This window comes from Strix uralensis, chromosome 17 (assembly GCF_047716275.1).
Source record: "Strix uralensis isolate ZFMK-TIS-50842 chromosome 17, bStrUra1, whole genome shotgun sequence".
Lineage (NCBI taxonomy): Eukaryota > Metazoa > Chordata > Aves > Strigiformes > Strigidae > Strix > Strix uralensis.
In genome coordinates, this window is record NC_133988.1 from 9,484,227 (window position 1) to 9,500,327 (window position 16,101).

The 16,101-nt window shown below is 45.9% G+C and overlaps 2 protein-coding genes across 9 annotated transcripts in view; one reads left to right on the plus strand and one right to left on the minus strand.

Moving 5' to 3' along the window:
* Positions 1-3,299, minus strand: part of GOLGA3 (golgin A3) — a 30,613-nt gene extending 27,314 nt beyond the window's left edge. For all 8 annotated transcript variants that reach the window (XR_012631329.1, XR_012631327.1, XR_012631328.1 and 5 more), the window contains exons 1-2: positions 3,205-3,299; positions 925-1,283 (exon numbers count right to left, since the gene is read on the minus strand). Coding sequence is in view for 4 of the 8 variants with exons in the window: in XM_074887404.1 (XP_074743505.1) it covers positions 925-1,057 (133 nt within the window). In the remaining 4 variants the exon portion in view is untranslated. The remainder of the gene's footprint in view (positions 1-924; positions 1,284-3,204) is intronic.
* A 7,529-nt stretch (positions 3,300-10,828) lies between these two features.
* The window catches only part of LOC141951373 (uncharacterized), a 34,809-nt gene continuing 29,536 nt past the window's right edge, over positions 10,829-16,101 (plus strand). Inside the window, exon 1 of the mRNA XM_074887493.1 lies at positions 10,829-11,067. Within this exon, the coding sequence (XP_074743594.1) occupies positions 10,990-11,067 (78 nt within the window). The 5' untranslated portion in view covers positions 10,829-10,989. The remainder of the gene's footprint in view (positions 11,068-16,101) is intronic.

The window sequence follows — 16,101 nt, forward strand, 5'->3', positions numbered from 1 at the left end:
GTATCTACGCAGTCGCAACATATACACTCCCTCCACCCATCTACCGCTGTATCCTTATATACCCGTCTACCAGGTATATACCCATCTACCAACATATCCTCAGATACCTGTAGTGGAAACATGGAGATTCCAATTCAATACAAGGAAAAGGTTTTCACAATGAAAGCAGTTAAATACTGGAACAGGTAGAGAGGCTGTTGAACCTCCCTCTGGAGATTTTCAGAATTCAACAAGACAAGGCCTTGAGAAACCTGATCTGGCCTCAAAACTAGGTCTGCTCAGTGCATGAGGTTGGACTAGATGACCCACAGAGGTCCTTTCCAACCTAAGTTTGATTCTATAATGTACTTGGGTCAGCACTCTCTTAAGTTTCTTGTAAACAGCTGCATGACTATTTTATTGTAGAGCTTGTCTACATATAAAAATTTTTTGAGATAATTTGAAGAGTACATGCCAGCATCTCTCTTCCATAAACAGAAGTTTAGAGAGACGTTTTAAGTACATTTTGGTATTTGGCTGATCAATTTAATTTATTAGGAAAATTTCTTTTGCCAGAATAAAGTACTCCAGTCACAAACTTACTTCATAATAATTATTTCAGAACTGTTAGTTCTAGAGAATTTCTGATATACACTGTTGGAAACACTATCAGAAGACAGAGTAACACCCTGAACAACACATATTCAACTGACAGCAAATAGTTAATAGTTTGGTTTTGTTCTGAAAGAATAAGTTTTAAAACAAAAGACAGTTTTCCCGTACACAGAGCCATAGCCTTCACCAAACTCCCTTAAAACTGCTGTACAAGAAATTCCTGACCTCAAGGAAAAAAGTTCTTCATCATCACCTGAACAACAAAATAGATAGTAGTAGAGAAGCCTGGGTAAGACTAGGAAATACTTTGCTGCATATGAAGTAACTTACTGTTAATTTCATCTGTTGTAACTGGCAAATCTGACTTGGCTTGACAATCCAAAAGTTCTTCAGAGCTGCTAGGGGCCCCATTACTGCTTCTGTCCTCCAAGTGAACATCCTGCTGGACTGATGAGGAGTCCATGGTAAAAACGATCCAGATCTCTGGAAAGTTTTTCTTCTGAATAATCTGCCGCCAAGTGAACTACCAAGTCCTGTTTCTCTCCATCAGCAACAACAGCATCAAGATGTTACACAGAAGCACAGTTCTCAGCTTTACAGCTGCTGGTGTGCAGCGGGCAGCTGATAATTCTAGGAGATCATGAAAACAGCTCACAGCCGAAGTTGTAATCACCAAGGAGCTGCATCCTCTAGAAACAAAATGTGGTAAATTTACAAACATTTCTTAGTGCTTTGAAAATATGAGTTAAAACCAAAGTAGTTCTCACAGATTACCCACCAGCCCAACTTCAACACACAGAACCAGGACATGGGGTAATAACAGAGACAATGAAATACAGCCAACTATCCAGCTTTCGTGAATAAGAAGTGATCTGTTTAACAGCTTCTTTATAATCACTTTTTTTTTTTAGTAGCATGGATACACCAGCATAACGATGCAACATGATAATATTCAGCAAGACAACTGACTTAAGATCACTGTCCCTTTTAATGGAAATGCCTCTTTGGCCTCTGCTGTAATAAGGAAGCCAGTATTCAGAGGAGCATTTTGCTCTGTAAGTTATAGTCTGAACTTTCATACCATACGTTCCATTTCAAGGACCTACTCCCATTTAAGTTTCAACAACTTTAGTTAGAAAGCAGTACGGAATTCAGATTTATTTTTTTTAAATTAAATTACATCATTACTGTTTCCTTGTCTGCAGAGTAACAAGTATGTATCACCGTACAGAGCCTGAACTACTAATTACAGCATGCGCTGGCAGTCAGAACGTGGCCTGGGCTGCAGTTCAATGCTGCCTTCTCCTGTGGAGAGTCAAGAGGAGGATTTCCAAACACAGTTTAAGAATTTGCAAATGATTCTCCAGGCATTCGGATCTTACCTTTGGGTACAGACCCAGCCAACTATTACAATCTGACAGAAGCTGTTGTACAATGTCACTTCAAGTATTTAAATTCTGTTGAAATAGTTACTGACAGATGAATTCAGATTACAAAATGTTATGGTTCCTATTTACTAAAGAAACATAAGAAACTCCTAGTTACAAAAACGGGAGGTTATGGGGAGAATGTCAAGTAGGGAATATTTTAATTGCATTTTTACATGAACACAAGCATTTTGAGCAACATTCCTTCCGTATCTCCAGAGTACTTGTGTAACTGCTACTGTACCAAACTGCCCTGGTCACCCAGCAACACCACCAGTCATCTCCAAAAGGTTACTGAAGCTGCTAACAGCTCAGGGTACGCGGCACTAGGCAGTTATGTAGGTGACCCTTATGTAGGTGAGCTGTGAAGGAGCCAGAAACCTGGAGCACATTTCTAAAAGAGAAACCTCCACCAAACAGAAAGATTAGTACCTTCACTGTGATTTGTTATTGATTTTAAAAGCTTTTCTATATAATAAAGCTTTTAAAACAATAAAAATTCTGGAAGAACAGCCATCGTATGGCAAATAGACACTACCTAACAAGTCACAAAGAGGAATTGCAGACAAAAGGCAAGCACAATTTAGACTGCTTACACCTTGGCAAAATCCAGCCAACACTAGACGGCTTGTTATCCTGATCATAAAACAGCTTTTAATAATCAAGGTCACGAAGAACGGCTTTCTCCTGTACTACCCATTCCCAAACATTAGAGTATTTTGGCTTCAAAGTCCTTTTGTATCTCTGCGTTGAGCACAGGCGAACACAGACCCGCAGATGTACGCACGCCACGGGAACGCAGCAGTAACCTCACAGGGAAAGGAGCTGTACCAAAACAACCGGTTTGGCTTAAAACATCAATAACCAGGAAGGCAACGGAGCCCGGTCCCAGGCTGGGGGCACCGCCCTGCGAGACACGGCCGAGGGGTCCCTGGGCAGGGGCGGGGGCACCGCTCTGGGCCGCCACCAGAGGCACCCGGAGGCCCGGGGCCCTCAGCCCACGGAGCCGGGCCGGGCGGCTCCCCGCACCCCGGCAGGCCGCGGGAGGGAAGGCAGCCCCCGGCGCGCCCCCCCGGCCTGAAGCAGCGCCCGGCCGCCCCCAGCCGCTCCCCCCGCGGCGGGAGCCGCGCCTCAGTCGCCCCCGCGCCCCGCCGCCCCCCTCCCCGCCGAGACCCCCACAGACCTGGGACCGCCCGCCTGGCGCCCGGCTCCTGCCCGAGACGTGGCGCTGCCTCCGCCGGGAAGGGGCGGGCGCGGCGGTGCAACGCCGTTCGCCCTCCCCCGCCAGCCGGGCGCCGCCGCCGCTGAGGGCCGGGCCCAGCGCGGCCCCCTCCGCCCCGCGGCCGCACCGCCCCCCCGGCGCAGCCGGGCCCCACGCCCCTTGGCGGGCCGCCGCGGCAGCCTGGCGCAGCCGAGGAGGCGGCCGATGCCGCCAGGCCCGCTGGAGAGGCGGCGGCTTTTCCAGACGGACCCTTCCGGGAGCGGAGGAAGGGGGAGCGGCTTTACTCGCCGGGGCCGCCGCTGCCCGGCCCGGTCTTCCCTCAGCGCCGGCCCGAGACCCCGCCGCGGAGGCCGGCAGGAGCGGCGAGGCCTTGTCTGCTCTGAGGGGACCCCGCGGCGAGAGCGGGGCCAGACCGGCCGAGGGGCACTTACCGGCTCCCCCCGGCCTCCGTGCAGGGCCCCGAGGCCGGCAGCCGACTTGCATAAATTAAAATTAAATCTGTGTATAAAAGCGACGCGCCCCTCGCAGCCTTCCTTATCTGGATCATTCACGTTCCTGCGTTAGTGTTACCATTTACTGGATTAGAGTCAGGGGAGTTCAACGACCTGTCCCGTTCGTGCCGTGTTCCCAGCAGTCCTGATGGCCCTTTCCTCATCAATCGGTCCTAAAGTTTTCAGCATATTTCTGGCGTTGGGCATCCCAGAAGTCCTCCGGGGCACTGGAAACCGGTGCATCAGAGCGGTGTTTCACACAGCTGATTCCTCCTACACTTACATTGGTGGGTTTTGCTTTTCTAGATTTTTTTCATTAGTACAGTACCTTACCTCACTACACTGGGACTATTTGCGGGTTGCTGGATAGTTTATTGGTTGGGTAGATTTTACTCCTAACCTTGCTAGAGTCTCCATATGGAGCAGAATGTTGTTTAGTAAATGGAAATGGGAAATCAGACATCTCTGTGAAAGGTCATGTCACTGCCCACCCACCAGTTCAGAAAACTCTGAACATTTTTATTTTCATAATGAAAACGCCTTCTAACATCATCTTGTCACCCTAAATATAATTGCCAGGTAGACATACTTAGTCAGCTTTTCCAGGTGTTCTTCTTTTCTTTGATCAACCTGTCCAAATTGTCTTTAATACGAACATTAACCCACTATTGCTGTTTCTCTGGGAAGATGCGAGGCTGTTCAACAACTCGGGAAGATATTTAAACCCAAACCATCATCTAGTCTAAATTGTTTAAATTGCAAACCTGTTAACCAAGCTCCTGAGAGATTGCTAATGACAGTAACTGGGTGTTTTCCTGTGTGAAGAGGTAGCCCTCGAGGCGTGATTTGGAAGAGAACTTTATTTTACAAACTGATTCGGGAAGAGGACTATTTGCAAGTGGAAATGCAGGCATGCACAGATCTGAGAGAGGCAAGTAAACCCTGTGATCAGTGATAGGGACTAAATGAGCTTGATCAAGAAGGAGTGCATAGTGTGTGTTTCAGCGCAATCTTCTTAGAGACTCTACTGAATGAAACGCCTTTTACTGCTCACAAATTCACAAACACAGTCTCAGTAAAGGATTTGCACAAGTATCTGAAGAAAGAATATTTGATGCAGAGAACAGCAGCCTCCTGCTGCTCTGCTGCCTGGGCCAGCTGCCTGTACAAGCCGGCAGTCCCAGGCTGTGGCTCAGTACCAATGTGGAGTTTGACCTTCTTGGCTGGATGCACGTGTTTGGCATTGAGCTTGTAAACCGTATGTGGGGTTTGTATTGGTGAAGGATTGCTGAGTGACAGGGATGTTAACAGAATGAGCCTTCGCTGAGATTGGAGAGGAATCCCGCAGAACTCATGTGTATGAGTGTTTCAAATTCTTAGTAGTGACCTTCACTGGATACTCTTCCACAGAGGATGTCAAAGACAATATGGTGAGGAAGACTTGAATGCCTAATATTCGTTCAATCTATTGCTTTGATTTTCTTTTAAGAATGTGAGAAGTTTGAGTTTTGCCTCCTGCAGAGAACTCAGGAACTGTTGAGTCACTAATGTAGCTGTTCAGTTGGACTATTTGTCTATGTTTGCTTCTTGACTTTGATCCCATCTCTCTAGGACAATTTATTGCTTGGATAAAGCTCCAAAGCATCTCTTTTTTACATATTAGTCTGCCACATGGCACCAAGCCCCTTAGCTACAGGAATAACCACTCGTTTAGAGACTACCGCCCGAGCATGGCACAAAGCTGCAGCAGGATTAAACAGGCTGCCTGAAGAGAAAGAGAATCCCTTCATACTGAAAGATATCTATCATCAATAGCATAAGTTTTAGCACAACAGGGGAATGTGGTGGTACTTGTTTAAAAAGTCAGAAAAATTGTTAAGCACTGACGCAAATGAGGCCTTTAAGTGCAGGGATTCCTGTAAATTTGCAGGAGATCTGTTTGTGTAAACTGCAGTCTGCCTCCAGCAGAGAAAGAGCCCATGGCTTATCCCAAAGTCTATTCAAGTTCCTCTTGCAGAGCACTCTTTTATTCTTCAAATATAAAAGTCAGAAGGTACCACAAGTCCCTTAACCACAGTCAGCCGCAGCATTCTTTCACACTGCAACTAGGCTGCATGGCAGGAGTTGTCCTGCTGCCTTCTCTCCAAGTTAGCTCTCTCAGGCCTTAATAAGAATTGTCTTTTTCGGAAACCCACAGGGCCTTGCCCCTAAAAGGGGAAGGCAAATTTATTCATCTTTGCTCTGACCTAAATAAAAATGCATATAATGCCAACTTAAAGAGCTGAGCTAACAATTAAAATTAGCAGGGAATGACAGACCACTTGCAGAGTTACCTATCCATCAGGGGATTTTTGTAACTGTCCTGTGTGTGTGAGAATTGCACTAGTGGAAGAGGGAGAGTCAAGGGAGAGAAAGGCTCCATACTCTGCAGAAACAGAGGGTGGCACTCTCTGCACAGCACAAAGCCCATGCGTGGTGCTTTCCAGTTACAGCTATTAGAGCTACAAACATGTTTTTCTAAATATTTCCTTAGCAAAGATCTTGTTCTCTAACCGCTGACAACACCATGTTCCAATTCCCTGTGCTTATTGCATGTTTTTCTGCTTACATATTTCTATTATTTGGTGTCACTCAGTCTGCAAAAGCTTCATTAAAAAAGAAACCTGTGCTAACCACATATAAATAGCTATTATTACTGGTAGACTGCAATCAGGCTCAGGCATCCAGCTTTTCCCTCACAGCCACTGAGGAAAAAAATAATACTGTATTAAATACAGTCTATGGAACTAGAATTCAGGTCTTCAGAAATGTGGTTCATTAAAGATTGCCTTAATATTTTATTTATATATTTTATTTACTTATAAATTTTATTTATATATGTGAAACATTTATACAGCATTCTATGTAAGCAATTTTTAGTATTTCAGTTTTAACATAGATAAGTATTTAAAGGGTTACTTTCCTGACTTATTTCTATAAACAGGGGAGACACTCAGATGTAACTGTGGCATGTCTGATATAACAGCGTAGCTCAGAATGGATTTAATCAACCTCTACTCTACATAAGCAAAGTCTGGGAAAGCATAAAAAGCCATGTTGTGTAACCAGAAGGTTTGCAGATGAGAACTCTTGCGTACAGAGAATAAACTAAGATTTAAGGCCTTGTTACTGAAAGTATCTTGCCAATGCCCTCCTCCTGTTTAAAGCTGGATTCAGTTTGGTCACACCAGCTTTTTTGAAAAACAGAAACTGCGGAGAGCCAAATTCATTTCTGTGGGACATTCCACTATAGTCTCCCTGGGCGAGGAGTTAGTTTTAGTATCAAGATGCCTTACATATTTAAGGAAATTAATTCAGAAAGTACTCTTTCCATGTATCAGTGTGTGTATGAAAGCAGATGGAAATTACTGGTTTTTAGTGGGTTTAAGCTTAGCTTTCCCACAATAAATGATTTTTGCCGCCAGCCTGGAAGCAGTAAGTTTCTACTTCTTTTTTTCCTGGAAATGACTTTCCCAGCCTGGGGCTACTGGTTAAGAACGTGCTGCCATTACACACACAAGTCCTATCCACTAACTTCATAAAGGTCACTGTTCCACTGAAATGTAGTGCTTGCTTCAGCATTTCAACAGCCCTCGAAATGGCACAGTACAGTAGGTAACGTGGGCCAGTCCTTGGAAGCACTTGCTAAAAGAACAAGGAAACCTTGAATTTTTCAACAGGGAGCCCAGTGCAGAGAACAGCACATTTACTTTCTTAAAGAGAAAGAGGCTGTGGAAGAGGCTTGGCCTTGTCTGCTCAGGGATATGCACAGTTGCACCTGCATCTCCCCTTCCCGATGCACAGTGGGAATGGGGTACAACTCTGATCTGGGCTGTGTGACAACTATGTGAGAGGTGGAGCTGTAGAGGGTGTCAGATAGGGAATTAAGCGTAGTCAGGAAGCAAAGTCTCTTTTACCCTTCTGTCCTTTCTTGATCCTTCCAGTAAATCTCTCACTGGTCTACCTCCAGCTGCCTTGCATGACTGTCTTAATGGGCAGCTGGGCCAGACACTGTGGGAAGCCAGCTCACCAGCTAGATGTTCCCTGGAAGGGGCATTAGAAGCCCTGCTTGCAGGCTCAGTGCACCACTTGCAAGCCTCCTTCATGGCTGTTACCTTCACTGGGCAGTCAGACACCTTTTGGACCTCGCCTTCCATGCTGCCTGGCGTGGGAAGTTGTCTGTGCCTGTACAACGTCCCACTGCCCGCTCATAGAGGGAGCTCATAAATATAAAACATAATCTTCATAAAACCTGCGGTTTGAAAGGGTCACCAATCTGAGCTGAAAATACTTATGAGCAGACTACTATAAGTTTGATCCTTAATTCTAGATGCTAAGTCATTGCTAAGCCATAGTGATGAAGTGTTGTGTGGACAGGTCCTGCTAGCAGAGGGATGCTGAGATACGGGAACAACGACATATTGACAGAATTTGCTAGGCCAGGAACGGAGCAAACACAAACGTGAGAAATCTGCATACATTTGTGTCTGTGCTACACGCTCAGGGTCTGTACACAGCTCAGGTGCTGTGGAACAGCAGCATAGCCCGCACAGCAGCCTCTTTGCCTCAAAAGGATTATGGGTGCCTGCACTCAGATGACCCCTGGAAAGGAATCCAAATAACAGGGATGTAAGATCCTTAAAAAGAGAGCTGCATTGCTGGACTTGGGCATGCTCTCTTTCATTTAGATATTTTTATATTATTAATCCAGCCCTGTCCAAATGAAGAAAAAAATCACTTTTTGAATACCCTTTTCTGCCAGCTAGTCCTTGACTTAGGTCCTCAACAACTGTGCATTAACATAAGGAAACAGCAGATGGAATCTCTGTATTTACTTCTGTCACACTGAGCCTTGTGTGGAAAAAAAGTAGATTTCTCGTTTCAGGGATTTTTCAAAGCTTAACATACATTTATGGTGACATCGCCCTGAGATTTAACTGTGAATGTTAAGAAAAGCAATGCACCACAGCGCTATGCTACAGAGACCTGACTGTCCTTCAGGCAGAAGTGTTCTGCTTGGAAAAATCCCTTCCCTCTCAAAAACCCCTCCTGCCAGAGATGCCAAGTGTCCTGGGTTATATGTTTATTCAGAATAGATATAATGTAGTTATATATGCTTTCTCAGTTGACAGGTAACTCAGAAATATTACCCAGGAGGAGCAAAATGTAAATCTGAACATGAGCAATCACAGTGAATAAGTGACAAGGTCATAGCCTACCGACACCATTTACACAGAATTTGCCCTGAAAAGACAAGGGTGAAATAAGAATTGGTCACACAAAGAATTATTTGCATCTTCTGCTTTCAGTGCAAGAAGTATAAACAACCCAGTGAAGCTATCAAGATATTCCTTACGTGCCCTTTCAAGTCTGGATTTCCCAGGGAGGCAGCGTGGTCCCAGAGGACAGTCCTGTCCCCGATTGCCTCTCAGCCTTGGGCTAATCATGTTGTTACTTTTCCTAGTGTCCCCGGTTTGTACAATAGAGACTTACAGACAGCTTCATCTCACAAGCACTTCAAGGATTACGTGGATATCTGTTTCACCTCTTTGGGAGTCAAGCACTATCTTCTATAGACGGGACATCAAACCCACCGAGTAGGTGAATAGCCCTGGATTACACGAGCTCAGTGTCAGCGTGCATTCAACGTGAGACTGCTGCCTTAGTGCTTGTGCCCAGCCTCTCCCACTTCCATTACAAAATGTAAATTCAAGATATTACCTCTGATTTACACAATGAAATGACAATATGGAAAGTCAAATACAAAGTACATTCATGCATTTATGAAAAAAAAGTTTTCTTTGACATCGGTCCTCCAACTTCACACTTATTATATGCACCCACTTGGACACCAACTGAAGGTATTACCCAGATTTTTTTCCATTGATTACGTTGTTCTCTGAAAATCAGGTTAATCTCTGCTCTTTGGAAGAGAGGAATTCAGGAACTGGGATGCCAGTGCAGCCCAACAGCCTGGTTAGTCTATTGTCCCCTTTCCAGTAGGGGCCAGCACAAGAATTTTTTGGGACAGGTGTAAGAAACCCCATAACAACCTGCCACTTGGCAGATTCCCCTCCCATGCCAGATAGAGCTGGATCTGTGAGGGCTCCTTTTGCTGCTTACTGTGAGGGGATAACTGAGCTACAAAAAAGCAGATTCAAATATAGAACGATGGTATTTTGTCAAATACTTTTCCTTTTAAAATAGATTATTGCAAGTCTTCCTGCAGAATAGAAGAATTAACTGCAGCTAACAGTGTATGTTCGCTGCCACCTGCAAGGAGATAGTAATTTTGTGTTGCTGGGGACTGTGGGGCTGCCCGACACTCATTGCAGCATGTGGTGTGACTGGCTGGGGTACAGGAGAGGGTCTCATCTGGAAAACCAGAAAGCTGCCTCAGAAACAGGGAGGGTCCCCTGCCCTCCCGCGATCTCCAGAAAGGTTGAGTGGCTGCTGTTCCCTGACCGCTCGTTTTTGTGCAGCTCCTTCTCTTTGGGCTCCCCAGGATGGCCGGGAATATTCCTTCCCTGTCCTTTGCTTTGTGCTCAGATGAAACCGGGTGGTTTTTCCTCCTTGGAAAGACCTGAGCCCTTTTCCTATTTCCCATTCCTCTAATAATTCACATCCCTGACTGGGCTCCCGGGTCTGGCAGGAGACCGGAGCACCGGCCGGTCCGCTGCCCGGGACAGCTGCCCTCGGTAGTGCCAGGACAAAGCCCCCCCATCTCCCCGCCGCACAGCAGGAGAAACTTTTTCCGCTCAAGCGGGCTGCTCGGAGGGGCTGGGCTGCCTCCCTCCGCGGCGGCTCCCAAGCCCGGAGAGGCTACAGCCCGGAGCACCCCGCTCTGACCCTGCCTGCAGCGGCGGGGGTTCGGACCAGGCACCTCCGCCACGCTGCAGCCCGGGCAGCCCCGCGGCCGCCCGACCCCCCCCTCTGCTCCCCGCCGAGCTCCGCGCCGCAGGTGACCCCCCGGGGGAGGGCAGGGGCCGGGAGCGGCCGGGGGAGGGGGCGAGGGGCGGGGAGGCCGGACTCGGGGGGTCGCTGTCAGCGGCGCCCGCTCGGGGCACGGCTCGGCTCGGGGCACGGCACGGCTCGGCTCGGCTTGGCTCGGCACGGCACGGCTCGGCACGGCACGGCTCAGCTCGGCTCAGCTCGGCAGCGCAAAAGCTCGGCTAGGCTCGGCGCAGCACGGCTCGGCACGGCGCAGCCCCGCGCCATGGTCCGGAGCTTCCCCGGCCCGGGGCTCGTCCTGGCGGCGGCCGCGGCGCTCTGCCTCGGCGGGGCGGGAGGCAAGGTAACCCCCTGCGGCACCGGGCGGCCCCCGCCCGCCCCCACCGGCACCGGGCGCCCGGCGCGGCGCGGACAGCGGCAAACCCGACGGGGAGGGGGTGCCCCGGGGCTCGGCGTGCACCGGGGAGGGAGATGCGCCGGGAGTCCCGGGACGCGGGATGCAGCGGAGCTGCCGGGAGTCCCGGGCCGAGGGGTGCGGCGGTGCTCCCGGGAGGAGGGATGGGGCTGCCCTCGGCCCCTGCCCACCCGGCGGCGGGGGCTGGGTGCGCCTCTTGAGGGCTGGCGAGTGACCCGCCTCGGAGTCCGAAAGGCACCGGGAGGCACGATGCTGCGGGAGCCTGTGGGGATCGCCCCCTCCGCTTCGAGACAGCCGGACCCGAGATCCGGTGCAAGCCCCGTGGAAACCGATAGACCAGCATTTCCAGCAGAAATCAGAGCACTGGCCCAAAGGCTGGGGTTAAACCTCGACAGGCGTCCCTAACAAGGGAGAGCCTGACATAAAGAGCCCAAACAAACCACCCTGTGATATATTCCTGTTCCCATGCTCTCCGGTCTTGTGCGCTCCGCTGTAGTACGGAGAGCAGGTGAACAGTGCAAATGACAGCTACAACTCTCAGGGCAGGGATCTTGGCATAGGCTGGAGCCACTGGGTGAGCACTGGGGGAACCAGGGTGGTGATGGGAAGGCAGACGAGGAAGCACAGAGTACCCCACAACCAGGAGCAGCCGCAGAGCGGAGTTGCTCTGTGCTTTGGGAAGAGTAAGCGGTCCTGGTCCTGCTGAAGCGAGTGGGACTTTTCCTGTGGACCTCTGATAGGAGCAAGATTTGACACTTCTGGTAGAGATACTCAGATCTATAAAACATGAGCCGCTACAGTATAAGAAAGTAATATTCCATACATTTATGCCTTTTATTACATGTATATATATATAAAGAAAAAGGTGGGGGGTTGCTTTCCCTGGTGGAAAACAGCATTGTAATTCTGCCTGATACATCAACTCCCTGCCACAGCACATATGAACACAGCAATGACTTCGTGGTTGAAACGAAGATGTTTTATCTCACTCTGGTATCCTAGTGAAGATAGCTACAGTGAGAACTTCTTAATTAAGCCACATTTCTGGCACTAAAGTACTAAATATTAACTTTACAAAGGTGCATACTTGAATCTATTGAATTGTACGGTTGTGGGGTTCTGTCTTTTGTTTCTCTTTTAACTCAGAATTGCATTGCGGAACCTGCAAGTTTACCCTCATCCAGCTGCATACTTCTCTTATTAAACTACATAACTTGCTTGCTGCCCAAATTACATCCTTCCTGTGCTAATTTTGTTCGAACTTTGCCTGTACAGTCATGAGATGGACCAGGTATTAGCTGTGTGGTGTGCCTTTCAGTGTGAGTGGCAATGGTGGGACATTGAATGCATCAGCAAGCTGTATAATTTTTGCTTGATTTTTCTTTTTTCTATGTTTCCTAGTCAACTCCTGTTTTTCTCTGAAATCAGGACTGTTCGATTTCCCATCAGGCAGTACCTGAACTAAAGTATTGACCAACAGCACCATAGAAAAGAAACTGCCTCCTTAATGAAGAAGCAACAGCCTCCCGCATACTTTCCCAGACTTGACTTCTTGCTGTGTCAATTATTCTTTTGATCACATGTTGTCTATAGTCTCTTGACATACTGGACAATTTCTTTTACAGAATGGAACTTAGGCATTTTCTATTGCTTATCTTCCTAAATGTGACAGTGGAATCTGTGTGTGCAAACAGATGTGTGTGTACATCTCTTGCTCCCTGTTTTTGTTATTTTTTTGAGTAAGTTGCACTTGCTCTTCACTCATCAAGGACTGCACTATGCTGTGTAGGCTTCATTATTTTTATCTTTTTTGGCTACATTCTGATAGTGTTGCTATGCTAGTAAAAAAAAATACACATCCCACTCTAAGTTGGTGGTTCAAATGTAGTTCAATTTAGCAGTTAAAAAGGGTATTCAGAGACTTATGAGAAATGAATTGTTTTCTGGCTTAGAATTAACAATATAAAACCATAGCAGAAACTCCCTTGGCAAGGGCAAAGTCTGCATGAGGTATAGGAAACTGAATTGTTCTTTTCATCCGGGAAGGTGGTCTCTGCTGCTCAGAGTTGAGGAACTTTGGGATGCTGTGAGGTAGTGTGGATGTTTGAAACATGTTTTGTGGCAAAGTAGAGCTCTCTCTGGAACCCTTCACTGAGTACTACAGCAATATAAAAATAGGAGTTAGATCAAATGAAAGAAAATTTGAAGATAAGGTGTATGATGTTTCCTCTTGCATGTCTGTATCAGATGGAACAAGATGTGCAGATAAGTGGCTTGTTTATCCTGAAGGAAGAATGTAAGCCTGATGAAAGATAACATAGTCAAAATTATGCCTCTGTATGTCCGTAAAATATTATCTGTTTAATCAAATCCCTATGGAGGAGGTCTCTATGCCAGTGCCATCCTTCATCTGGTATTCTTCTGTTCACTTGCTGGCTTAAAGAAAAAAATCAAGCCTTTCTTGTTGCTTTTAAGAGAAGAAATCTTAGCGATCCTAGACCCTCTAGTGAAAGTCTTAGTCCTGCTCCCAGCGAGGACTATGGTAAAATTCCTGCTGGTTTCAGAGGAAGCAGGATCCTTCCCAAGATCAGTGAAGGATTAAAAAAAAATCAACTTCTAAAATATGCACCTCAATTAGCAAAGAATGTGGCCTGATTAGTAAAGTGTATGAAATTTCAGCTATTAAATTCTACGGCCCTGATCAACAAAGCACGCTGCACAATTGGCAATGTATCCAGAATCTCAACTACTGTACTTGTCTCCTGCCAGACCAACCAAGCATGCAGCTAAATCAGTAAATTATGCAACTGGAGCAGCAAAATATGCACTTCTGATTGAGGGGGGAAGGATATGGAAATTCTCAAATGTTTTAAATTGACACACAATAGATCTGTTAGTGGTCAACCTCTGCCTTAAGAAAAGTGGAGGCAAAATATATAACTTTTATCAAGTCTTTCCAGACAATTGCTGGACTGGAAAAGTACATCACTCAAATGGCTTGGTGTCTGCTAGCAGCAGCCCCATTCTTTACCAGATGTACTGCACATCTGGTTCCAATCCCAGCTGCTGTCAGGTGTGGGGGTTATTTTAGTAACACTTTAATGGGATTTTTAGGTCCAGGTAGCTCTGGCTTTATAGATCACTGTAAAACACTGTATATGCACACCAGGCTGTCTTTCTGTCTCAAGAATTGAAGGCAGTCAAGACAAATAAGGCACCTTCAAAGAATCTGAAAACTTTGTTGGCAATGAGCTTAATAAAAAACTTTTCACTGTTTGGAAAGTAGTCTGTGCTTTAGGAGTGGAGAAATTATAGGTCTTTCCTATTTTCTTTGTATCTTGATTAATTGCCACAGCTGCATCCTATTGTGTTTACAATGTACATTGCTTGGCAGATATTTACTGTATGAAGAGTTTGAATGTTTGGCCAGTTTGGGGAACAGCTATATTCATATATTCTGAAGCAGTAGAGCTATTTCTCCCTAGCCTGTGTGTATGTGCTTCAAAAATCCAGCCACAGTAGCTGGTTCTGATCTTCAGAAGTTGTTTTTGCTTTAAATTATTATTTTTGTTTTATACAAAAGACCTGTAGGTTGTCCTATTTTAATAAAGGTGCAGTTTCAGGATTTCTATAAACTGCCTTTTTTTTTTTTTTTATGTCTGGAAGTAAACTGTGTTACACTGCCTGTGCTCAAGGAAGGCATGAGAATTGCTTTGTTTTATTGCACTTTTCACTTTAGGTCCCAGAAGTCTGAAACATTATTTGAGTCTAAGAAATATCTGGGCTTGGTTTTTTGGTTTTTGTTTTTTCTTTTTTTTAATCCACTACAGTTGGTACATAAAACTAGCTTGCACTGAACTTCTTATTTACCAAATTTCTGTCTCATTTCCAGGTCAGTTCAATGAATGATCCTATTTAGTTCTTTTTCCTGTTTAAAATATTTCCTACTGAGTCCAGAGCAGTGCCCTTAAAACATAATTGATTTGGGTCATTGAACCTTTATTTTTCATGCATGTTAGTTTGCATCCCACCACTGGTCTGACTGGTATTTCAATTAGAAAAATGCAGGCGGATTTCTTCTAGAGGCTAAAGTTCATGTGGAGTCTCTGGTGAAATAAGATCCTGGAATACATATCCCTGGAACTGGGCAATGATTTGTAACTTTTTTTTAATTTTCTGTCTGGCCAGAATGTTGTAAATCTGGCGCTCTCTTGTTAGCTTCACACTAAGCAGCAATAATGTCCACAGTGTTTTAGTCCTGATAATTCTAATTACTGAAGCACTGAAGAAACTGAAAGCTGAGAAGATGGACGAGGCTGGCCTCAAGTCCTGCACAGCACATGGGACTCTCTCTTTGTAGAGCTGAACCATAATTCTGTCATTTGCCAAAGCCAGCAATGGAAGCAGCAGCCAAGGTAAGAGAAGTAAACCAGTGGCAGATTTCTGGAATGATGCAGGTAATCTTTATGCGGTAGGAGCTAAAAGAGTGCAGTACCACTAGAGATGCCAACCATCCTTGGGATGAAAACACTGAAGTCATTTTTGTTTATTATCTAAGTAGGTTGAAGCAAACAATCCTGTTGCACTGGTTTAAAAAGACCCAGCAAACAAACTTTCCTGTGGTAACCAACAAACAATTACTATTCTCCCCATCTGCTTCTTTGCATGACAGACCGGGAATGGTGGTAAAATGTTCAAGTCTCTTTCTTCCTGCCTCCCTTTCTTCTTAAAAAAACCAAACTTGTGGCATGTTTGGTACTAGAGTGGCTACCCAGCTCTAGTGCAGCTAGACCAGGTCTGATATAACAACTCTTCCCATTACACACTATTATTATTACAAGGTCAGTCTATGCATTGATATCTCAGATCTATAAATAATAAATATTAAATATTCAACTTGGTGTTCAGATACTTCTCTGACTATGGGAAGTACTAAACAGAAGAATAATCCTCTTGTACAAA